The sequence below is a fragment of the Aricia agestis genome, chromosome 2 (assembly GCF_905147365.1).
Source record: "Aricia agestis chromosome 2, ilAriAges1.1, whole genome shotgun sequence".
Classification (NCBI taxonomy): Eukaryota; Metazoa; Arthropoda; class Insecta; order Lepidoptera; family Lycaenidae; genus Aricia; species Aricia agestis.
Genome location: NC_056407.1, coordinates 7,403,935 through 7,429,451, shown reverse-complemented (window position 1 = coordinate 7,429,451; position 25,517 = coordinate 7,403,935). Strand labels below are relative to the sequence as shown.

At 37.2% G+C, this 25,517-nt stretch overlaps 2 protein-coding genes and 1 long non-coding RNA gene across 7 annotated transcripts in view; 1 reads left to right on the top strand and 2 right to left on the bottom strand.

Moving 5' to 3' along the window:
• Window positions 1–14: 14 nt before the first annotated feature.
• LOC121739378 (U4/U6.U5 tri-snRNP-associated protein 1) lies at window positions 15–19,924 on the bottom strand. Of its 2 annotated transcripts, XM_042131829.1 has the most exons (17): window positions 19,646–19,775; window positions 19,388–19,436; window positions 10,795–10,909; window positions 8,706–8,845; window positions 7,989–8,121; window positions 7,802–7,907; window positions 7,289–7,429; window positions 6,342–6,455; window positions 5,552–5,752; window positions 4,974–5,102; window positions 4,703–4,790; window positions 4,228–4,355; window positions 3,157–3,333; window positions 2,589–2,694; window positions 2,196–2,382; window positions 827–1,058; window positions 15–339 (listed from the first exon to the last, which is right to left on the bottom strand). In XM_042131829.1, the coding sequence occupies exons 4-17, from the start codon at window positions 8,779–8,781 to the stop codon at window positions 214–216; spliced, it is 1,944 nt and encodes a 647-aa protein (XP_041987763.1). In that variant the 5' UTR covers window positions 8,782–8,845; window positions 10,795–10,909; window positions 19,388–19,436; window positions 19,646–19,775; the 3' UTR covers window positions 15–213. The 2 variants fall into 2 exon arrangements, with proteins under 2 accessions (XP_041987763.1, XP_041987754.1); XM_042131820.1 differs by lacking the exon at window positions 19,388–19,436 and having other exon boundaries at window positions 19,646–19,924.
• LOC121739400 lies at window positions 12,487–22,685 on the top strand. Its single transcript, XR_006037439.1, has 3 exons — window positions 12,487–12,573; window positions 13,778–13,779; window positions 22,675–22,685. It is a non-coding gene; the product is annotated as an uncharacterized LOC121739400 (long non-coding RNA).
• Window positions 22,686–23,328: 643 nt separating this feature from the next.
• LOC121739343 (lysosomal-trafficking regulator) overlaps window positions 23,329–25,517 on the bottom strand; it is a 77,571-nt gene continuing 75,382 nt past the window's right edge. For all 4 annotated transcript variants that reach the window (XM_042131763.1, XM_042131747.1, XM_042131755.1 and 1 more), the window contains 5 exons: window positions 25,371–25,510; window positions 24,776–25,023; window positions 24,394–24,674; window positions 24,086–24,266; window positions 23,329–23,837 (listed from right to left, as the gene is read on the bottom strand). In XM_042131763.1, coding sequence (XP_041987697.1) covers window positions 23,705–23,837; window positions 24,086–24,266; window positions 24,394–24,674; window positions 24,776–25,023; window positions 25,371–25,510 — 983 coding nt within the window. In that variant the 3' untranslated portion in view covers window positions 23,329–23,704. The remainder of the gene's footprint in view (window positions 23,838–24,085; window positions 24,267–24,393; window positions 24,675–24,775; window positions 25,024–25,370; window positions 25,511–25,517) is intronic.

The following is a 25,517-nucleotide window of genomic DNA, read 5'->3' as shown; positions in this document are numbered from 1 at the left end:
AATAAAATAAAATGTTGACTTTCGAAAAAATGTTTTTATTTTGTTAAAGTTTAATCTAGACACGAGCCTAAATAACATTAATGGTTAGGTTGATAGTACAGTTTATTATACAATTTGTTTGTCCTGGTACTTGCAACGTTAAATGTAAATGTGAGTTGTCCCGAATAAATTGCAATATTACACTTAAAATATATCTGTAGGTAAACGAAAAGTTTAGTGGTTCGGTTCGCGCTTGGTTCCGCTGAGTAAAACGAAAGGCGACTGCGTGTCTTTTTGCTTTTGCTGTAACATCTGCAGCGTACCGAGCGGTGTGTCGGTTGAACTCATCTTCTTCATCAGCTGAAATATAGCAACCAAAATTTAGTACAATACCTTAACAAGTGTATAGTTCCCATAGGTACACGACAGAAGTGAAATAGCGATATTATCGTGCGCGAGTAATTAGGGCAAATAAGTGGCGATAGGTCAACATTTCGTACATTACCCTATCGCTTCTTGTCTCTATCGTGCACGATGATATCACACGTGCTCCGCAACGAGCTATAAATCAGAGTAAATAGAACTAACGAGTAGGCCAACTCAGACGAGATCTCGAAAATACGTTTGACGTAGTATGTCATATCGGCCGGCGCGCGCCGTACTAATGCGTTACTCAGTATTGTGAAACATGTGTAAAGTGACCGTCGCACCCAATCGTAGCGTATAGTCGCCTGTCAGAAGTCGAGGTACATGTTGAAAGTGACAGTCGCACCCAACTCGTAGCGTATAGTCGCCTGTCAGAAGTCGAGGTACTATTTAGTTCTGTCTGTATAATTAAATAACTCACCCCCTCCTGCACGGCCTTCTTGATGCGTTTCTCCTGCTTGTTCTTGCCGGGCCCCTTGCCGTGAAACTTGTGCGAGAGGTAGCGGAACGCCTCCTTGGGGCAGAGCGGGCGGCCGTCGTCGTCGACGTACTCCAGCTTGATGTTCGGTCGGAAGTTGCTCTTCTCTCGGAACTCAGACAGCGGGCCGGAGTGGTGGCCGCGCTCGCGCCGACCGTACTTGTCGTCCTCGGTACTGGAAATAAGTGTTAGATTAGTCATTCTAAGATCTATTTGTGAATTGCGCCGGTCTGACTTAAAGTTAATCCTTGGTCAAATATAGGGGTTTAACAAAACAAAGCGACAATACTTCAGTTTGTATGTGTTCCATACATGATACATCACAAGTACCGTACATAGAGTTCAAGAGCCAGCGACAGCCAGACTTTCGTCATTTTATAAAAGCTAAAAGTTTTCCTGTATATGACCCCTATAGAAGTAAGTCCTCTATCGGTTGTATCACGGGGAGTGCTCTGAGGAATTGTTCGGAATCATACCACCTGCAACTTTTCGCTATCGTCCCACGCGAAAAACATACCATCCTCATCATCTTGATGAGTGGCAGTCTTCCACAGTGCGTTTTTCGCGTAACTTTCTGCCGCGCACTGTAAAACTCTGGAATGAACTGTCACCAGCAGTATTTCCGGACCGATACGTCCTGCAAACCTTCAAGAAAAGAGCGTATTCCCTCTTAAAAGGCCGGCAACGCACCTGCAGCTCTTCTGATGTTGCGAGTGTCCATGGGCGACGGTAGTTGCTTACCATCAGGTGACCCGTTTGCTCGTTTGCCCCCTTATTTAATAAATAAAACCAAACCTCTACGACCTGCAACTATGGAGTTTCGATCGCGATTTCTTTAGGAGTTATCCAGTTCTGAAGGTCTACCTAATCTTTAATTAAGTATAGCTCAATTTTTTAACTAATCTTCTTGGGGATAGCTGCCGGTCATTTTTGACAGTTGCTTCCTCCTTCCAGATACCCGTCTAAAAGGCCTAAAATATTAGACTGAGGTGGTCTGGCAGTGGGAGAGGAGATTCGTACCGTTTTTCAGAAAATAAATAACCGAAAGAGAGATCATATTATACAGAATATAGGGTATGACATTTTTAGCCTAGAGACGGAATACAATAATAATAGTAGGCACCTACGCATCAATAACATCTATAAGCTAGTGGATGGTCTCTAGATCCCGCTAGATCCCGCCACGCCAAATTGCGAGATTTACTATATACAGCATGACTGGTGAGACATGTTCAATACTCGAGGACGTGATATTTGGCTATTATATTGATTATGAATGTTCGATTTACGTTCTCGCATTATTCGTTCGTACCTGTGGCTCTTGTCTTCGATGCAGTAGTGTCTTGCGGCGAGCAGCTGCAGGGTGGACCTGGTGGCGCGAGGCGCGGGCGCGGCGCCGGCCTTCTCGAGATAGCCCTTGCTGCACGCCAGCCGCAGCGCGCCCGCCACTCCCGCCCCTAGCGACGGCTCCGCCTCCAACGCGCCGCCCGCTCCTGCTCCTATAATAGGTTTTTTTTTAAATATTAAATCGACATCGCAACTCTTCCTATTAGTAGTTCTCATTCTGACACAAAACAGATGAGTAAAACATACATATAGGAGGTTTATAACAATATCGATTGTTTATTAGGTCTACTTGTATTTATAACATTTGTTAAATATAAATGAATTAAAGTTTAACAATAAACATATTATTATGACATACCTGCTACAAGATCTGGCGGCTTCTCGTTGTCGACGTCGACGAGGCTCCAGGCGCCCGCGTTCATGTCGACGTCGGGTTCCGCCTCAACTTCCTCCTTTTCGAAATCCTAGTCAAATACATGATCACACATCTAATATAAATAACAGTAACTTCTATATATTATATTACAGTGTACAAACACAAACACCTCAAAAAAATATTTTTTTGAGGGCCATGCTGCCGAAATTGTAATTCGCATCCTTTGCGTGAATATTTATGCAAGGTGTAACAAAACTAAGTGATAATACTTTAGGGTGTGTACTGCGTACGTGTCCCTTGTACAGAGTTCACATTGAAAGTAGCAGCGCTGAAAGACCAAAATATTTTTTTTCACTTTTTTATGGGGAAACTCGTGACGCGGGGGCGCTTGCCCATACAAAAGTGAAAAAGAAGTTGGTCTTTCAGTGATGCTACTTTCACAGAGGACTTTCCATAAAGAACACGTACACACCCTTAAGTATTATCACTTACTTAATTATGTTACACCCTGTATTAGTATCAGTATCATATGCAACATCTCCTAACTCACCATGAGGTCGGGCTGCGTGTCGCGGTTGCCGGCGAGCCCGTATGTCGGTATGTCGCCGAGCGTGCGGCAGAACTCGGCCGTGGCGTCGAGCACCATGCCGTCCGCGGTAGACCCCTCCCCCTCCCCCTCCTCCATGTCCACGCCCTCCTCCTTCACACGCTCCAGGATCTCCTCCACCTAGAAATATTCTACAGTTACGATTATCCATTCGGTAATTTTTAGCAACTAGAGATCGCTATGGGCGAAATTCGACCTCAAATAAAAAATGAAATAATAAGTTTCAAATTTCAAAGCTTTTCGTATTTACTTTATTATTTTTAGACATAGCCCCTGCGACTTGCGACAGTCTCAGATTAATAAAGTCAAATGATGATAGTCTGGCCGAGGCAGTGGTCGTGTAATAATTGTCTCACAGTATTTAAATTCAATAAAAAACTTCAACCATAATTAATAAAAGAGTACAATTCGTGTGTATAGGCTTATCAATGAAAATTTCCCAGTGTGTGTGTTGTAGTGTGTGTAATGTTTTATTTGTTAAAAAAATGTATGATAAAAGCATAATTTTGAAAATAATATCAGCTCGATGCGCTCCTTCACCATATAAACTATAACTGTGCAAAATTACAATCCGTTCCGGAAACGTTTCCGCATTTTTCGTCAAAAGGGATCCAGAGTTTTTCGCTCGCGTATTAATAATATTATATAAATGAGATATTTAATGTCAAAGGTAATGAACATAAACATTTTGATGCGATTATATATTGTATGTATGTTTATAGTTTACATACAAATGCAGTAGTTATCAAAATATTTTTTTCACGATTTTAAACTAAGCGTATTACCATCTTAACGTAAAAGTTTGTGAATCTTTTAGATAAGCTCAAACGACCTTGGCCAGAGTGCAGTAAAGGTAAGTTATAAAGTCTACACGCCTGACCTCCACGTTAAATAATATATTTGTCCCAAAAATATACTAACAATCTATACTGTAAAAAGGTTTATTGACGTAAGTATATGTTCCGCTTTTATATTTCTTGAAAGGATTAAAATCGAATTTGTGTAGGAGTATACCTTGGGCAGCGCAGCCTGGTTCTGTTGGAAGCGCATGCGCCGGGCGCGCGCCAATGCCGCCTGCAGCTCGCCGTCCGGTTCAACCTCGTCCTCGTCCACCGCGCTCTCCAGTGTCGATGGCTTAACGTCTGACACATAAATATTACCCTTTTTTCTTATGCCTTGACAAATTTCAATTGCGTGAGACGCTTTGCAAATGTGTCAAATCCATACTTTAGAAATGCATCTACGCGTCGCGTTGCGGTCTAAATTGACCCTGAGGTGAGACTGGGCGTAACTACACTCAACACTGCAGCGGAGTGACACGGCACCGCCAAATATTCTCTGTAAAGCTTAACTTTACTCAAGGTCATGAATTGTAGCATCGCTTCGATGCAGTGTAGTTACGGTATAACTTAACCACGTCTACCAGAGGACCTTGGAATTATAATATGTATTTATATATTTTTTTTATATAATAAAATGTAATTCATACCCGTATCGTCAGTTTCCAGTGGCGCCGTGCCGGCCTCGTGCTCGTCCACATCAATCGGTTCCTGCTTCGGCTTCTTTCGGATCTTACCCTAGTAACAAAATGACCGACAAATCTTAAAATGACTAAAAACACTAATTACCAGTTTTTGGGTTTTTAAGGGAATCTGTGCTTATTTTCCTTTAAGAGTTATTAATTGGTAGGTATAAACAATAGATATCCTCTTTCGTGGTGCATAGCTGAAAATTCGGAAACTTGTAATTAATTAGTTTACCTTCTTTTTGATCTTCTTGAACTTGGCCTCGATCTCGTGTTCGTCCATGTAGTCGGAGGCGATGCGCAGCTCCGGCAGTATGAGCGACTCGAGCCGCCGCTCCGGCCCGCCCTCCAGCAACTCTTTCCTCTGTAAAGGGATGGTTAATGATTTCAAATAAAAAAGCAAGATAAAGGCATCGTCGTATGCTATGTTAGCCTTTAAACAAAATGTATCAAGCATTGTGTACCTACTGTAAAACTCTGGAGAGAACTGTCCAACCAGCAGTATTTCCGGACCAACACGATCTGCAAACCTTTAAGAAGAGAGCGTTCTTTCTTAAAAGGCCGGCAACGCAGCTGCAGCTCTTCTAATGTTGCGAGTGTCTATAGGCGACGGTAGTTGCTTTTCATCAGGTGACCCGTTTGCTTATTTTATAAAAAAAAATACATGAACTGTACATTAAGTTGCGATAAGGCTTTAAATGAACGTGGCGAAAAAAGGAACTAACACTGCCATCCTACAAAAACGCCATTTTGACATGTTTTTCGTCGTCGTCCACGTTCATTTAAAGCCTTGTAGCACTTTATATCGATTACCTGTCGTTCTCTCTCCCGCTGTTCGCGCAGTGCTCGCGCGTCGCCGATGCGGAACCCGCGCTCGCGGCTCTCGCGCTCGGGGTCCAACTCATCGTCGTACTTGGCGAGCAGCGCGCGCGGCTGGCCCAGCGCCGCCGCCATTTCCGCCTCCTCGTCGTACGCCTGATAACCGGCGACCGCCTTCTTGCGCTCCACTATGTTCTAAAAATGTCATTACATATTTTATTAAAGGCCCCCACACCAAACTGCGAATTGGCATCGCATCGCAACGTAATGTCATTTCTATTATGAATTTTGACGCAGATATTTGCACTGCGATGCGAATTCGCAGTTATGTGTGGGAGCCCTTAATCAACCTATTGCAATGTTTAATTATGCCTGATGGTATTGTGTCATTTTAGAGACATTTTTCATGGTAGAACAAGTAAACTTAAAATTGAATGAATGAATGAATATTCTTTATTGCATTTACACATAACATAATAATATAAAGAAATACAAACTTATTAGTACTATTAGTAAACTACATATAAACACAAAAGGCGGCTTTATTGCTATGCAGCAATTTCTTCCAAGCAACCAAAAAGCAAACTTAAAATTATATTTGATTTAAAAAGAAAATCTTGATGTTTTCCAAGTACTTTTAAGTTGTTAAAGAGAAAATATAATGATAACCTATAATTGAATAACGATAAGATTACTTAATGTTTCTAATTGAAAAAGCTTAGCTTTCAATAACCATATTGAACTTAACTTGTATTTTATTATGTAAGGAACCAAACCACCATACCTTCTTATAACGTTCGTCGTCGACGATGTTGACGTTGACGAGCACGTCCTCGGCGTCGTCCGCCAGCACCTCCTTGTCCGCCAGCGTCAGGACCGTCTCGCGTTCATCAGGGAGCTTAAAACAATCATTCAGTAAGAAACAAGTATATAAATATTTTTAGGGGATGTTATTCACTTGATGTAGAGACCAAAATATTTCGCAGTATATACTGTAATTTGTAAACTTAATATTCAATTTATAAGCCAGCAAGGATAGTTCCTCGACTAAAACACATGTTATTTATGTTCTATGGTTTTATACCAATACATATTTTATTTGGTTTACTATTGTAAAATAATTACTTGTGGTATTATAAATAATTACTTCTGCGCGCTAGCCATTAACGACTCTGGCTATAGTCTCCTTCAGTAATTGCAGAGACCAGATAATGTAGTCTCTGGTAATTGTACCTAGTAATTAAAAATATTTACACAATGGTTACACTATACAGTGTTTTGTCTGTCTAATCTAAAAAGTTATTCAGAAGACAAAGGCGAACATTGCATAGCCTATTATTATTAACTAAAATCATGTTTTTTTTTTAAATCAGTAATGCGGTAAATACACTCACCGCGTGAACGCTATACAGCTGAACGAATCATTGCATTTGGATAGCAATTAGCAGCTCAATAATTATCATTTATCTTCTATTTAATTTTGAACAAATAAATAAAAGTTATATTGTAATAATGAATGACTTGATGAATTTAATTAATGTTATGACTCAGATTTTTAATCCTAATTTCTAGTACTTTTGTTAATGCTCTATAATTTTTATTCTTATGACTATATTGCTTCTAGTAATTATTTTGCACGCCACTGACAAGGCAGAAAGTTGGATCCATGTAAGCCCATTTGTAACACCTTTATAAACCACATATCATGCAATAAATATTATTCTATTCTACCGCAGTAAGGTCGTGCGCAACGCGCAGTCCCTTTAGTTGGGAGTGTCCGTAGGAGCGGCTCGGGCCGGCGACGTCCGACAGCTCCTTCTGCACCAGCGCGCCCACTCCGAACACCTCGTCCATCTCATCCAACATCGCTGCCTGATAACAACATATAGTTAATGTGATACTCCATACTCTGTCAGATAAGTTGTGGTCTGTGGATAGGCTATCCGGCACTTTTCAGGAAGTGGTGAAACAGGTCCTTATTATCAATATATTTTTTAAACAGACATTGATCATCACCTCATAATAAAATATAGTTTATGAGCTATGACTTATGAGTAATGAGCACTTGCACCTGCAAAGACCACTGTAAAGCCGAGGCCAATATTTAAAAAGCATTAGCCCACCAAATCTCATCTCAACATCTACTGTGTAAATAGTGAGAGGTCAATCTTTGATGAAGATAAAATAAAAATAATGAAAAGGCAGTCGTCTTAAATAACAGCCACTGCAAAAGACTTAACTTACCCTCTTGGCAGCTTCCTTCTTTTGTTTCTCCAAATCCCGAGACTTTTTTACCCACGCGGAGGCATCTTCGCCGTCAGAGTCGTCAGCAAGCAGTGTAGTTTTAAGCCTTAAAAAAACAACATACTTATTGAATAAGGCAAAAATAATAATACAGAATTTTTAGCAAAGTGTAAAGTAAATAACTTACTTTTCCTCGAGTTTTCTTTTTTCTTTTCTTTCTTCGAGACGTTCGCGTATTTTTTCCGAGGCGCGCTGTTTTGATATATTGGTAGCTGGTTTATGGTAAAACTCGCCCAGATCATCTTTTATTTTTCCATCATCTGTATATATATATATAAGAAAAGATTATGTTAAAAATGTTTCAAATGCATTTAAAAAAGTAACGACCTGTCCACATCTCCACGTCACGTCGTCGTCAACGTGGAACGGTGCGGTAACGTGGCACGTTACGTTGTCGCGACGTGCTAGTGTACGGTACGGCAACGTCGCCGTGAAACTGCGCGTCACGTCGGCCGACGTGGGTCTATCCGTTGCGCTTGCTCAGTTAATGCAAAATAGACATAGCTACCAGTACTGTGGTAAAACTGATAGCATATGTAATGTGTAATGGATGCCTTAGCAGTCAAAGTACTGGTAGTTATGTATATTGTGGTAGAATTTTACAAGGCTCGGCGACGTACAACGTTGCGTCGTGACGTGCATTTTTACGTTACGTTAACGTAAATTTGCACGTAACGTCAACGTACCGTGCTACGTTACCGCACCGTTCCACGTTGGCGACGTCGAAACGGAGACATGTGGACAGGCCCTATGTATGATCAAAATGTTTGTGAGAATAAAAGAAAGCAAGTAAATTGTCGTTTTTTAAATAATTTCTCTGTAGTTGATATTATTGTTTACATACCTGCAGGTTTTTCATTAACCTCTAGTGGTTTGAGGCCAAGTTTTGCTCGTAACTTATTTGTCTCTTCAATAGACATGCTCTCTTGAGCTTTGCCTGATGGTGGAGAGGAACTGATTTCAACATCCTGGCTCTTGTCCCTGCTAATGAAACAAAAAAAAAATACTCACATTTTGTGTCTTAAGAGTCCGTATACGAAATTTTGCCGATTTCGCTCATTTTACAGACGTGATTTACGAGGGCTGCTATTTATGTATCCGGAATTAAAAAAAGAAACAAACATATATCATTTAATATGGTTTTATTGCTTTTTAAAATATTCACCGCGATGATCGACACACTTTTGCATACGCTGGAACCAATTTTCATAGCACTTTTTCCATTCTGATTGAGGTATCTCCAAAACGTGCATTTTGAACGCATCAACAGCCTCTTCGCGGCTCGAAAAACGTTGGCCACGTAATTTGTTCTTCGCGTATGGAAATAAAAAGAAATCGTTAGGTGCCAAATCAGGGCTGTACGGCGGATGACCAGTCAATTTGATCTTTTGACCCTCCAAAAACTGAGTTGTTTCAGCTGAGGTGTGACAGCTAGCATTGTCGTGATGTAATATGATTCTGCGTTGTCGGTTGTCCTTTCTTATTTCTTCAAAGACTTCTGGTAAACAAATGGTCGTATACCATTCAGAATTAACCGTTTTACGATTCTCTAATGGCACTGTAGCCACATGTCCATTAATTCCAAAAAACAGGCGACCATTTGCTTCAAAGTACTTTTTGCACGAGTAACTTTTGTTGGTTTCGGCTCATCTTGGAACACCCACACCGTTGACTGTTGTTTAGTTTCGGGGTCATATGCATAGATCCAAGATTTATCACCTGTGTAGATATTATAAACGGCTTTTGACGTACCACGGTTGTATTTTTTTATCATTTTTTTGCACCAATCGACACGAGCCCGTTTTTGATCGATTGTCAAGTTGTGCGGAATCCAACGCGAACATATTTTTTTTACAGCCAAATGTTCGTGTAATATCTTATGTATGCTCGTCATACTTATGCCTAAGGACGCCTCTATCTCGCGATATGTAACATGACGATCACGCATTATTAGTTCCCGCACAGCATCTATATTTTGTGGGACAACAGCTGTTTTTGGGCGACCTTCTTTATTTTCATCCGTGAGCATAGACCGCCCACGATTAAACTCACTGTACCAGTGATAAACAGTGGTTTTTGATGGTGCTTCATCTCCAAAAGTTGCGGTGAGTTGAATAAAGCACTGTTGTTGATTTAGCCCACGCCGAAAATCGTAGTAAATCATTGCACGAAAATGTTCACGCGTTAAATCCATGGCAAATGAAGACACACAATTTTCAAAATGACGCCACAATGGAAAAATAATTGACAGTCACATGAAACAAAATGTATTCTTCAACCAAAGAGTTCTATTTTCAAATGTTGTAATTACTTTTTAAATATTGTTCTTGTAAGTGGCCAGTTCCGGATACATAAATAGCAGCCCTCGTAACAGTTAAAATACAGTTTCTATAAGTTTTAATGCACAACATGTAATATCATTTCAATTTTAATCTAATGTTGCAGCTAGATTTTTTTTTTTTAAGTATCTTTAAATAATCCAACTCAAACCCGCGTCAGTTTTGTGATTTTTGCTGTAAAAGGTTTAGAATATCACCTGTTTATGGATTGTATTGACGTCTTAACGGTATGAAAAAAATACAATGTACTGTTGAGAAAGTCGTCTATACAATGTTGGAATTACTTTTTACCACTTTCATATAAAAAACCCTTTAAAAACCAGAAAACCTATAACTGCCCGCTAACTTGGCGATCGTCCTTTTTTCACCCGGCATATGAAAGACGGGCGTGAGTGTGAAGAGAGCAGTAGAAAAGAGAGTACGGGCTCGTAAAATGCTCTTCTACGTAATATAAAGCTTTAATAGGAATGTTTTCAAATCACGCAATGCACAGATGACCAAACATAACATTTATGTCGTAATGTGAAAACAATCTCAACTGAAATCTATAACAAATAGATATTTTGTGTTTAAAGTTTAATGAGGGTGACAAACCTCTTGCTATCTCTTTCTCTGTATTCTCGGCTTCTAGTGCTACTGGGACTGCGTGACCTCGCAGCACCATTGTCTTTTGATGTGTGCAAATGTGAGTCCACTGGAACTTCTTCCACTGTAACAATAATATTGTCTGTATGTCAGTGAAATACGGATGTTAAAAATGTATCGTATCAAACGAAGATTTATTTCATGTAAATTGCCAATTTTTTATATCTAACAATAGTTGTGTCCCACTACAGAAACAAACATTTTCCTAGAGTAAAAAGTAGATTGTATTCTTTCCTGCAGTTTACTACATATATAATACATCCGAGCTAAATTCTATTAATAGAATTTAGCTCGGATGATTGTAATGACTGATTTTAAAATCAGTCAAGTTATTTAAAAGCCTAAATTTTAGTTTTCTGTTTGTAATATTATATTTGGCTATTTAGTATTTTGACATGATTTTAGCCAATCAGTAACACAATATATCGGCCAACAAAAACTTATGAAATTGTTAAATAGTAAAGGAGTATGACAAAAAATGTATGGAGTTTGATCCAAATGTTCACCACTAACGAAACCTATATTATAGTAAAACTAGCTGTCCCGGCAAACGTTTCTTTGCCATAATATAAAGTATTTCGCCCGTATTATTTTATTGAAGTGACTAAATAAGTATGTCACCATGGCAACATCTACCGCTATCCCGTCGCCACAAACAATGGTCGCCGTCAGTCTCAAGTTGTAATAATTTACTATTATTTATTCAACAAATGCACTTATCAATATAAAAAGTACCCAGTAGCCGATTCTCAGACCCATTGAATATGCATATAAAATTTGGTTAAAATCAGTAAAGCCGTTTCGGAGAAGTTACGCGGCCTAACATTGTGACACGAGAATTTTATATATAAGATTCTCTACTAAATACTGAATCATTATAACTGGACCGCAACCAAAAATAACCAATGAGTAAAAATTTATGACGGAATGAAAAAGTTTTCTACCATTTTATTCCATAAAAATATATCTTATATCTTTAAACGAGCAATTCTTATTCTTAGAGTGACAACCGGATAAGTGAGAAAACTGTATAAGTGAGAGTACCCGTCATTTTAAGCTCCCAAAACCTTTATGAGCGAGAAACAGAAACCTCTGTTAGAGAGAGTCGTTTTTCTCTCATGGACCTCTGTGAGCGAGACTGCTTCTTTTCTATACCTCTATAAGCGACAGTCGAGGTTTATTTTTTATTAACAAATGAAAAAACAAATTACAAATTGAACATATCCTACAATTTAACATCTGCTATTTTATGACTCATTCTTAACTTTCGTTAAACTTCCTACCATTGTTTTTGTATTGTCTTCAATATTGTACCCATTCTATTTCGTTGAGCTAAAAAACGTTGTCTTTTATCGCATCCTTTTAGAACAGACTTACTCAGTTTATGGTTAACCAATTGCGAAGGAAAATTCTGTTCTGTATCATGTCAAAACGGAAAATTTAGGTACTGTCATTAAGTGATAAACTTAAAATAGTGAACGCGTTTGAATGCGGTTGTTGATCAAGCAATATTCGGCAAAATATATGAGTTAGAAAAAAACATTCAAAATACAAAAACAGAAAACCAAACGAAATTGACGGATTTTTTAAAATGTAAATAAGTTCTAAATAAAATAATAAGAGAGAAATGCTAACCTTGTACCTGAATAAGCGAGAAACTCGGGTTAGTGAGAAACCTCTATGAGCGAGAATGTAATCGTGTTCCCTTGAACTCTAGCTTATCCAGGTGTGGCTGTATATATATATATATATATATATATATATATATATATATATATATATATATATATATATATATATATATATATATATATATATATATATATATATATATATATATATATATATATATATATATATACTAGATGTCCCGCGCGGCTTCGCCCGCGTAAATTAGAAATTTTACAGAATCCGTAGGTACATTTTCCCATAAAAAATATTTCCCCCGTTTTTCCCACATTTTCCTGAGTTTCTTCTGTCGTATTAGTCTTAGAGTAATAATATAATATAACCTTCTCGATAAATGATGAGTCTTACTCGATAAATGATCTATCTAACACTGAGATAAGTTTTTAAATCGGACCTGTAGTTTCTGAGATTGACGCGTTCAAGCAAACATACTCTTCAGGTTTATAATATTAGGTAGATATAGATTTTTTTTAATTATCGCTTGACAAACTCGAGTCTCGATCTAAAAGACTATGAAATGGTATAATATGGTAGTGATGATGATGATGATGATGAAGAAGAATGTAATTTGCATAGTAGCATATGCTTTCTGTTCTTAAAACAACGCCGAAACTCCCAAACTTGTATCTATAAAGAATCAGGAATTCTCTCAGCACCTTCCGAACCACGGTATACCAGGTATATCTCGGTGCAAAATCTTACTTGTTGGTAGCATATGCTTAGAATACTTCTCACGAAACCGAAGTCACCATATGTTTCCCTATAAGTTTTGAGGAGTTCCCTCGATTACTTATGGATCCTTCATCAGATCACCACTTTTCTGAATATAATACCAAATTGGGATGATACCCTATATACCAAAAGAAAAATTTTGAAAATCGGTTAACAAACGGCGGAGTAATCGTTGAATATAAGAAAACGAACATAACACCTCCCCCATTTTGAAAGTCGGTTAAAATTGTAGCCTATCTGTTATTTATTCAGCACATGAATTGAATAACAAAATTTTTTTCAAATTAATCGTAGCACCATCTGTCAGGACAAACTAAAATTGAAATAGAATAATATTGAATGCGATGATAGCGCCGTCCGCCGGATCTAATGTAAAACATTCCAAAATCAACAACTCCTTATAAATAAGAAATTAATTGAAAAAACATTTTCCAGTAGACCAAACTGTAAATCTAAACCATTCTCGAATCTCCACGAACACACACAAAAAATTTCATCAAAATTGGTCCAGTCGTTTAGGAGGAGTTCAGTCACATACACACGCACACAAGAAATATATATATTAAGATATATAAGATATATATAAAGTAATATTTTAGTCCATAATTGTTGTCACGGTGTGTCGGGGGACCGCCAACAGTGTCTTTTGCATTTTGTATTGCCATGTCACTGATTGTCTCGATTCGGTTCGCTGTGAACTGACCCTTAAACTATAATGTTATGTGAAATCAAACATCTACATTAGCGGTCCCCCGACACACCTTGACAACAATTATGGACTAAAATATCACTTTACACTTAGGAATTATTTAAACTTAAAGTCAGTAAAATATATTATTTCATTACTTTTTAAAGTTGTTTGGCGGGGTTTTTTTTTTTAATTTCTTAATTTTATTTTATTTCATGCTTTTTAAACTTATGTTGGTTATAGTGCAGAATAATTCCTATCAACAGGATCATAATTATTATGTCCCAATGAATACCATCCACGAATGTCCTTTTGGATGAAGCCGTCAATGAGTCCAAACATGAAACCTCCAATTTGGGTTCATATGGAGCTCGGCTCCTATAGAATCCAGGTGATGCTGCAGCAGCAGCATGCAAAAATTTATTGGTTATCTACGTCTTACTAGTTGTCGCAATTCAAATGAGCCCAAACACGAAACCGTTGCTCTAAGTTGGTGAGGAGTTGGGTATCCTATTGATTACCAGGTGATGCTGCAGCACCAGGTCAACTTTCCATTAATGTGTAAATATTCATAAATGTCACGAACTAAAATGCAATAAAGCCCACCAAACGACTGCAAGTTGCTAATCGGCCCTTCAGGAACCAGATGAACCGCGATTTTTCAGCACGGAGCAGGCTGATGATGATGAACTATAGCTAAGAACACTCTCAATGAAGTCAGCTTTCAAACAAAAAAAACTAGATCAAAATCGGTCCACCCGTTTGGATGCTACGATGCCACAGACAGACAGACAGACAGACAGACAGACAGACAGACAGACAGACAGACCGACAGACAGACACGTCAAATTTATAACACCCCTCTTTTTTGTCGGGGGTTAAAAAAGTATAATAACTCCAAATTATGTTATATTCAGCAGTTTGGACCTGAAGAGATAACAGACGGACAACTTCCCTTTCCAATTTAAAATATTAGAATGGATAATGAGAGTTTTACATACTACATAATATTTATTATAAATGCGAAAGTCTGTTTGTCTGTCTGTCTGTAACATCTTCACGCCCAAACCACTGAATCGATTTTGCTGAAATTTGGTATGGAGATACTTATACTGAGTTCCATTATTATTATTATTATTTACTATAGTCAAATAACGAGATGTAATTCTTTCGTTTCTCATTTTAAAATTAAAATGTAGTTCAAATTTGGTTTTTATTATTTATTATTTTCCGGTTAGCAATAATTTTTTAGTTTATTTTTCTTTAATATGATAGCAAAATAAAAAAAAGGTTGGTTATAATTTTACATTAAAATGATAGTATTATGTTGGTGATAATTTACTAATTTTGGTGATCGTTTACTACTTTAATTTAACAATGATTTATTTTCAGTCATTTTGCATAAATAGGATAGCGAGATGTTAAATCTTTGGTGATCATATTTTTACATTTAAATGCTAGTATAATGTTGGTGATCATTTACTATTTTTGGTTTTACAATGATTTATTTGGAGTCATTTTACATAAATAGGATAGCAAGACGTTAAATCTTTGGTCATCATTTTACATTGGTGTTAAAATGGTGGTCTGTATTTTGGTGATCGTTTACTATTTTTGTCTGTGAAATGTTACTATTTATGGTGATCAGTTAATTATAAGCCTTATAAAACGAGCGAATAACAAATAACTTTGCGACTGATGATGACAATATACTGTTTTAATAACTTGAGCGGTAGGTATGAATTTGAGGCGAAAAATTAACTAAACTAACGACGGATCGACGAATATGTCCAGAACGAGCTTACAGAAAGTGGATTGTGATTAATCCATTTCTGATAGTAAAATTTTATCTGAGCGAATACATTACTGTGAGTGACTGGAAATACAGAGGGCAAATTCAATTTTAAGATAGATTCGATTTTTTCTAAGGGAGGTTATACATAACGAACTACTAAAAAGTTCACTTTGAGTTTTGTAAGCTGCTTTATCAATGATTGTTGATTACTGATAACTGATAAGTTGCGCGCGAATTCGAATGGGGGCGGGGCTGCAGACGAAGAAGAATAATTTTTAGGGAGTGCCTCCGCTGCCGGCGCCGGCTACCAAAAATATCAGTAATGGGAAACGGTGGTAAGGGGGATATTACATTATCATTTATATTGGATCATTTCTATGATCATATATAGGATCCAATATATATGATCATTTGATCATATCTGCGTATTACATTATCATATTTCATTGATCCTATTTTACGTCATATGTGGTTTCAATAGCCAATGGAGAGCGCTAACGCTGACAGGTATTGACGTCAGGGTTACTAGATCTCAGAGAATTCGATTTGTTAAAAGACATCGTCATTTTAAATATGGCTTGTTTTTTGTTATTTCAGCAAGATTATCCAAGTATATGGGAACCGGTGAAAATGCGTAATACGTTAGGTTCCAGTGCCGATAAACAAATTTTAAAAATAAATAATTATAATCTCAAATATTCGACTTCTTAACCGACTTCCAAAGGTGGAGGTTATGTGTTCAGCTGTGGATATTTTATTTTTTTGTGATGCATTTTCGTCTACCTTAGCTTTACTACATTTTTTCAGCTACCAAAAAGTAGTATTTTGCACCACAGTATTATACCCCGTGGTATACTTGCGAAGGTACTGAACTGAACTTTGGACGCCTTATGTTAGACTTTAGAGAGTTTCAGCAGTTGTTTAAAGAAGCAAAGGTACATATTATATTATGCTACTATACAGATCACATTTATCATCATCATCACTACCATTAAAATATGCATAATAGTGTTTCTTGAAATAGTTATACTTACTTACTATATTATTTATTTTTTTAAAGTATTCTTTAAATACTTATCAATTCATATCAAATCATATTAATTTTAAAAAATGTGAGCTCATTATATCTACTCTGCTCAATAGTGTATTTTTAAAGTTTTTGTATTCGAAACTTCATTTAAGATAAAATGCCGCTCAGTAAGTAAGTATAAAAATTAATACAATTGCAAAATAATAATAATATTAAAAAAACCGGCCAAGTGCAAGTCGGACTCGCGCACGATTCCGTACCATTACAGAGCAAAATTAGGCCAAAATTTGTATTTTTTTGTATGGGAGCCCCCCTTAATTTTTTATTTTATTTTAAAATTATTATTGAATATTAAAGTACACATATAATTAAGGATTTTGAGAAAAATTCAAGTACCTACCTGTTGTCATTGTTGATATAGAGCAAAAAAGGCAAAAACAATCACGTTTGTTGTATGGGAGCCCCCTTAAATATTAATTTTATTTTGATTTTAGTTTTTGTTGTTATAGCGGCAACAGATATACATAATCTGTGAAAATTTCAACTCTCTAGCTATTACCGTTCTATAGTTACAGCCTGGAGACAGACAGACGGACAGACAATGAAGTCTTAGTAATAGGGTCCCAAACCCAATAATATGATATTAGAAACCTCAATATGACTTTTGAAGACCTATCCATAGATACCCCACACGCATGTTAGATGAAATTTTTTTTGTTTCAGTTGTACCTACATTTTTTTAAACAATTTTAATTTTTGTATCAAAATATTCATGCGGTTCACAGACTACATCTACTTACCAAGTTTCAATAGTATAGCTCTTATAGTTTCGGAGAAAAGTGGCTGTGACATACGGACGAACAGACAGACAGACTGAAAGACAGACAGACATGATGACTCTATAAGGGTTCCGTTTTTTGCCATTTGGCTACAGATCCCTAAAAATGCAGGACGTAAAGTTGACACTCAAACAGATATTAGGTTGCTTAAATATTATGAAGCTGCTCATTTTGTATTTTAAGTAACTCAAATTAATGTTTGTAAATTGCTGTTCTGTTGATTATTCGTCACTCACATCTCACAGTCAGTCGCTCACTCAGTAACTCTATAACCCAAATTAATTAATTTTGACACTTAAAACTGTAATACAGTCACTCATTTAATTACTACCCTTTATTTAATACTTTATCAAGGGTGTCTGTGAAAACTGTGGCTGGAAAAGAACACTAATTTCTAAATAGAATTTCTATGTAAATTACATGTGTGCCAGTTGATATTTGAATGAAATTGACCTGCCTTTTGATTATACTATGTATTTTCTTCAGATAATAAAAACTATGGAAACGTAACTCCTATGCTTCAATCATACTGAATTTGGTTCTTTTCACACACTAAAACAATATGAAACACTACATTCAAATTGACAAACTAAAAAGCTGTTGACAATAATAGGGATGACGACAAGGTCAAAGATTTGCGAATTTTGTTGATAAAATAAAGAAATAATGGTAAAAAATAAGTGTTTCCAAAATTTCAGCTTGATATCTTTTGTATTTTTTTTTGGTTATGCGCCTTCAAAGTTTAAATACCTACCATTCGATAATTTATGTATGTAATTTAAAGCAACTTTTCTTATAAAACCGCTTACATAATGCGTTTATGAAAGCGGTTTTATAAAAAAAATCTATACTAATACTATAAATGCGAAAGTATCTCTGTCTGTCTCGCTTTCACGCCAAAACTACCGAACCGATTGTAATGAAATTTTGCATACAGATAGTCTAAAGCCTGAGAAAGGACATAGGCTACTTTTTTACTGGAAAAAAGCGTTGTAAGGGGGTGAAAATGCGTAAATTTGTTCAAATTAAGTTAGTTTCAAAAATTCATAATAGATGGCGACGTGCGTCTCCTACATCACGCTAACGCTTGTCCAAAAGTCTTTCTATAAGAGGTGGTATTTTCTTACATTCAGATTTCGATTTTTATCGATTTTTTTTTTCCTTATTTAATAAATCAGTACTTTATCTATGCAGTGAGCCAGTGACATAACCTTAAACCTATCAATGATAACTAGTTTATGGGTAAAGTTGTGTAATTGCGGGGCTAAATAAGCTTAAAAATTTGGCATAAAATATAGTTTAATTAAAAAAATTGAAAATTATGTGCACACTGCACAGCTGTTTTGATTTAAGGGGTATCAGGGGTTTTTTATAAAAGCTTTTGACACCAATTTTGTTGACATCGCTCGCTATAAACTGAAGTCCACGCGAACAAAGTCGCGGGCAACAGCTATTAATTAATATAGCTATCGAACAAAGTTCTCCCGCGATGCCTACAAGCTACTCTACAGTGACGTCATAATCAATAAGCATGTTGTATGGAGCATTTCTTTCAGGTCTATTTTATGAGATGTTTGAATTGTCATATCTTGGTGAATTTTTAGCTACCATAGTCATTCTTTCTCCAATGTTTCTATTTTTGAGAGGTTTTTCAATTACCAATAAGAAAAAAAAATAGTCATCATGCCTATTGTCACTTCTATAATTACACGACATTCTTGCATGTATTCGGTTCTCTTTTTGCTGAAGTTTAGATCCACAATACCCACCTCATTTTAGGAGCACTCGGGATGCGCTTTCATCTCGAATGCCACCAGTCTGAAATTACCACCAAAATATGCCATTATCATGTCAACTGTAAGTAACGCTTATACCAGCAATGATTTGATATTCAAGTTAAAACTTAATATCCACAAAGGAAAGAGTTTTATTTTACTAAAGCAACCTATTTTTGAGGTTATCTTGAATATACAAATCATTCATGGTGTTAAGCGCAAAGACAGGAACAGAAAATGTTACCTACTCACCATCAGGGGAACGATCCTTCTTGCGATCCTTGTGTTTCTTATGCCGCTTACGTTCTCTTTCTTCATTATCTAAGGGAGATCGGGATCGACTCCGATGCTTCTTCTTTTTAGATTCTTTCTTGTGTTTTTTAGATCCCATTTCGTTAGTTTATCCAACAAATATAAATGGAGATTCAGTAAGTTAATAAATTAAACTTGTAAGGAAGAGTTTTATATTGATTTAGTTTTATTTTTGATGCAGTGAAAAATCTGAAAATACAACGCCATTCACAATTTCAAGCTACGATGACAATCACAGATGACAGATTACTAGATGACAATGACAATTCACATGACAATTGACATTTTACAACGTTTGACAGTTAACAATAAGTAGGTAGAAACCATCATGAAGGTACAGATTATCTGTACCTTCATGGAAACCATGGAATTAATATATACGTAGTTTAAATTAATTCCATGGTAGAAACCAAGAAACACTCACTACGGGGCCATTTTTAAAGAAGAAGAAGAACCAATAATTTTGCACTAAGTCCAAACCACTGACCACAATGATATTCTACTTATACAGATATGTTACGTCCTTATTATTTTCCAGCTTAAATCTCTTCCGAACAATTTTCAAATTCAAAATTGCAGATATTGACAAATTTGACAGATAAGTGAAACAAAAGATACGAAAAACCATTTACATAAACTCTTTTTTCATTAACTTTAACCACGCCTCTGTTGCAACCCAACCTAAGGTTTGGTTGCACCAGTGGAGTGTGATAAAATATAGCCTATAGCCTTCCTCGATAAATGGGCTATTTAACACTGCAATAATTTTTCAAATCGAACCAGTAGTTCCTAAGATTAGCGCGTTCAAATTAACAAACTCTTCCGCTTTTAAAAATAATGTTAGTATAGATGTGAAAGGGCTTCATAAATAAAATTAAGCATTTTCCTATCCGCACTTGTAGCTGTGTAAGTTATACTAATAGCCGAATTATGTCTGTTGGATATGGGTTTAGACTTCAGGATATACGGCACAATTATAAAAATACACAAACCACAGTCCACAACTTAAGGAGTTGTAATATTGTGTACAAAGATTCTGAGGCTCCGTTTCCGCCAGAGATGTGTTGCGGGGTCCGAGGAAAGTGTGTTTGAGAACCAATAGCTTTAGTGAGCTTGGACATCGCTCAACGCAGTGAATGGCGATGCTATTGGATCTTAACACATTCCTCGCAATACATCTCTGGTGGAAATGCAGCCTTAATAGAAGCATCTAGATTCTAGAATTACTCAGTAGTTGGGTAGCGTGGGCGTGCGGGTGTACACTGTACAGGCAATAAAATGAAATTCGTAGTAAAAATAAAATAATAACTTTATTGTCAACATTAAATCTCAGTCCATTTATCATAAGCATGCCTCATTTTAGAAACTCTTCTTTCATTAAAAAAACCTACTATGTATTTTATACTTGGCAAGCTTTAGAGCAGCTATCCCCAACCCGCGGCCCGCCGGGACTTTAGATCTGTAGCCCGCGTGATGTTAAACCATTTTGAAATTCACGCCCACCGGCAAAATAATGTAGAGTCGTCGTGAAAGACGTAAAATTTTTTCCACTTTTAAATCGTTAATTCGGCAAAACGTTATTTTTTAACCCTAAAAATTTTTGTGGTGGCCTGTGACACCAAGACCAAAACTTGTTTGTGGTCCGTATGGCGTATGCATAGGTTGGGGAACACGGCTTTAGAGCTTTGACTACTGCTATTATAACACTTATAAAATGTTTGAATATAATATAAAATACTAACAACAAATAATAAAATTAATTTCATACAATAAAGGTTAAGTATGTAACATTCATGAAAAAATAGAAATGATAATATTTAAAATTGTATGGTAACTAGATGACGCCCGCAACTCCGTTGCACCAAAATTAGTTTATCGCGCGGGAACCGTACATTGTTCCGGGATGAAAAGTATCCTATCTCCTTTCCCGGGACTCAAAGTATCTCCATGCCCAAATATCAGTGAAATCGGTTCAGCGGATTGGGCGTGAAGAGGTAACAGATAGACAGACAGACACACTTTCATATGTATTAGTATAAAGTATGTATAATAACTGTATGATCGTGTCGTTTATAATCTATCGATATTTGATACCTTTAATTCAACTACGTATAGTTTATTTTTATTCGAGGTATAATAATTATATTATATTTATTCAAGGAGATTACTTACATTAATCATGCTAAGTGAAAAAATATTATGACCATCTACATAATTTGAAGACTTTGATTTAGGCACAAAATGGTGAGATTGTTATTTTCGGCGCTAAGGTAAAGTCTGAATAGAAGATTTGAGTGAAATCTGGCACACATGCTTTCCAAACATATACCAAACGAGAGATTCACTGCTCTCTTCTTACATTTAGCAATTAACATGCATTTGGCTCTGAAATTTCAATGCAAAAGACGTGCTTACTTAATCTATTTAAAACTTTGATATACATAATAATTGATTTCTTGCTTAGTTTAGAAATTAGTTAGTAATATTTTCATTAAAATGCTGAATAAAATTAACAAAAGCACACATAACACCTGACGAAAAAACAATCACGGAATAATAATTATTATGTTCGTAAGTACCTGTTATTCTGTAATTTCATTCAATTTTGTGTTAAGACCTTTATATCAACAACATTCTGGCAATAAAGACATTTGAATTTGAATTTGAATAATGAAGTTAAAAGCGAATTTATGATATTTAGTCGGGTAATAAAATGTATGAACATAAAGAACATCGCTCTATAACGAACCAATGAAGAGGGTATCGAAATGTAAATATCTTGGCCACTAGGTCTCCGACAACCTAAGTGATAACCTAGACTTAGAGAGAGAGAGCGTAGGGCGTTGGCTGTCCGCTGTAATATGCTGGCCCGAAGGTTTGCACGTTGTAGTGAACAAGTGAAAATAACCCTTTTTAAGGCTTATTGCCAATCATTCTACACGTGCAGCCTTTGGACCAGCTATACGCAGGGGGCATACAACGCACTGCGCGTGCAATATAATGACGCGTTAAGGGCAGTGATGGGGCTGCCTAGGTTTTGTAGCGCTTCCGGCATGTTTGCGGAGGCGCGCGTTGCTGATTTTTACGCGATCATTAGAAAGAGATGCGCATCATTAATGAACAGGCTCCAGGCTAGTCCCAACACTATCCTAAACGCGTTGGCATGCAGGTGGAGCCCCACTGCTGAGGCATTGGATAGATTTGCATGCGCCTCTAGCTAGATGCAGCTTATTGTGAAAATAACTAACCTTACTAACATATTTTTTAAGATAAATTGTAACTAACTAAATAAATAACACTTATGGATGAATAATGTCCGAAATAAATGATGATTATTATTATCATTATAAATATTATTACATAAAATGCAAAACAGAATTAATAACAAATCAGTGAAACAGTTTTAGTTTAAACATAACATTTTTATAACACAGTATGTGAATAACATTATATATCTAGTATTGCTATACTATCACACATGTTTTATAATTATTATTAAGTATTAATCATTAAACAAAATATTTATTATAATCAAGCAATGTTCTGTTTTGGCACATAACAGATTGTGAATTTTCAATAATTATTATTATCAATTAATACTTATAAGTGCATAGTACTTATATTTTTGACTTATTCAACGCAACACTAAAAACATAAAATAAAATATCTGCAGTCATTGTAGAGATATCATTCAAGCTGGCATTAATTTTTCATCATTTTCATATATCGTGCTTTTTATAATACCAGGAATGTTGCACTACAAACTTTAAGTTGCTAATATTTTTTAAGTTAAATTCTTAATTGAGCGCAATTTTGCAGGAGTTCGTTTATTGCATAGGAAACATTATTTGTTATCAAAAGACTGACAGATAGGCACACTTTCGCATTTATGATATTAGTATGAATCGCCGCCTGTAATTTCTTTCAAAAAAATAAGTTATTGACGAGAGTGTGTACGTATAACGCATCACATTACTGCGTGCGCGTACGCCAGGAGCGTTATAATAGCGCGTGCGCGGACACGATGCGCAGTGGCTGCGGACGCGCGCCGGCGTCTAGACTCTCCCACGCCAGCACTGTACCGTCCGCGTAGCACGAAAACAGCAAGGACGAGTCTCCACCATACGCCAGGCTGAAAGTTAGTAAATATAATTTAAGTAATTATCTTTTATAAAATGGTTATATTATAGAAAGTCTTATAATAATTGATAATTTTATATAATATCTAAATAAGTATTAATATTAGTTTAATTTGGTGCAATCTCGACTGATTACTCAAAGACTAAAAAATATCAGACGATAGCCGCTGTAAAACAAAAGTTATGCACTCAGTGAAAACGATTTAGTAATAGCGACACTAGTGACTAGCTACACAATTACCTCAGCATAGGTGCGGGGGCTCCATTGGGTGGCGGAATATATGCCACGGGACGAAGCTCCCACGACGAGTAGAGCCTAATGCCGCCTGAACGCAGCGCGGCCGCCACACAGTTGGCGCTAGCTCCTTCAGGAGCATTTGAATATTGCATACACGTCACACCTTCGATAACTTTAACACTACCTGTAAACATAAGAATATTGATAAATCGTAGAAAGAGTTGTCACAATTTTAAAACCTTTCTTATTATTACAATACAACTTATTCTCTAATTGGTTTGTGTAACATTTAAATTCCGTTTATAACATACCCACGAATCTTCCGTTGACGGTGTGTACACGCAGTAGCGTCCTATACTTGTAGGTGTCATCGCGTTCGTAAGCATCAGAATCCGCGTTGTCAGGCTGAGCGGTATCGGCGTCTGCGTCGTACGCATCGCCCGCCGACAGCCAATCGGGCGCCTCCTCGGTGGAGCGCGACAGCGGCGGCGGCGGCTCGTGCGCCGAACACACGTCACTCAGAGTCTCGCTAATAGCCAGACACTGCACACTCAAGCGCCCTCGGTTGGGTAGCGTGCGGATGTAAGTCAACCTGCAAAGGTATATCGTCCATAAAAATGGTTGTTTACTCACGTCACAGGACATGTTGGTCAATATTTGACGGTAAAGATAATTTATAATATTGCAACTTACTCGTCGAGGTCCCACAGTACGATGACGCCGTCATCGGAGGCGCTAACGAGCAGTCCGGCGCGGGGGCACAGCGCTAGGGCTGCCACAGGTGCGGCGTGCGCGAGCAGCGGCACCGCCGTGAGGCGTGGCACGGGCCCTCCGCGCACGCGCAGCGCCAGCACGCGGCCGGACGACAGACCGAGCGCGCCCACCGCGCCGCGCGCCGCCTCGCCGCCCCCGCCACCGCTCCACCCGCATGTGCTTGTTACCTAGCGGATGAAATAATAACATATAAATATCTCTACTTATTTCATGTTTGAAATCCACTGTTTCTTATGTCAATGGAAAGCCATAATAAACTTTTTAGATCTTTTAATAAATTTAAATTTTCAACAGTTTAAAATAATCCGTCAATGGCTAAATAATAGATTCGTGTTTGTTCAAAAACTCAAACCACAGACTCAACTCAGACAAATCAAATAATGTTTAATATATTATAATATACTTTCCAGTTACCAATATCAATATAAAAAAACAATCAATTTCAGTCCTTTAAAAGTAAATTTCAGTTAGCGTCGCTCCATAAACCATCAATTACACGAGTAAGAACTCTTACTTGTTCAATGTGTGGTAGTTGCAATAGCGGTTCGGGCGGTAAGTCGCGGCGGCGCCGCAGCCGCAGCAAGCCGTCGGCGTGGCCCCAGCTGACGGCGCATAGCGTCTCGTTCTCCACATCGCCGGGCGCCGCCCATTCATCTGTTTA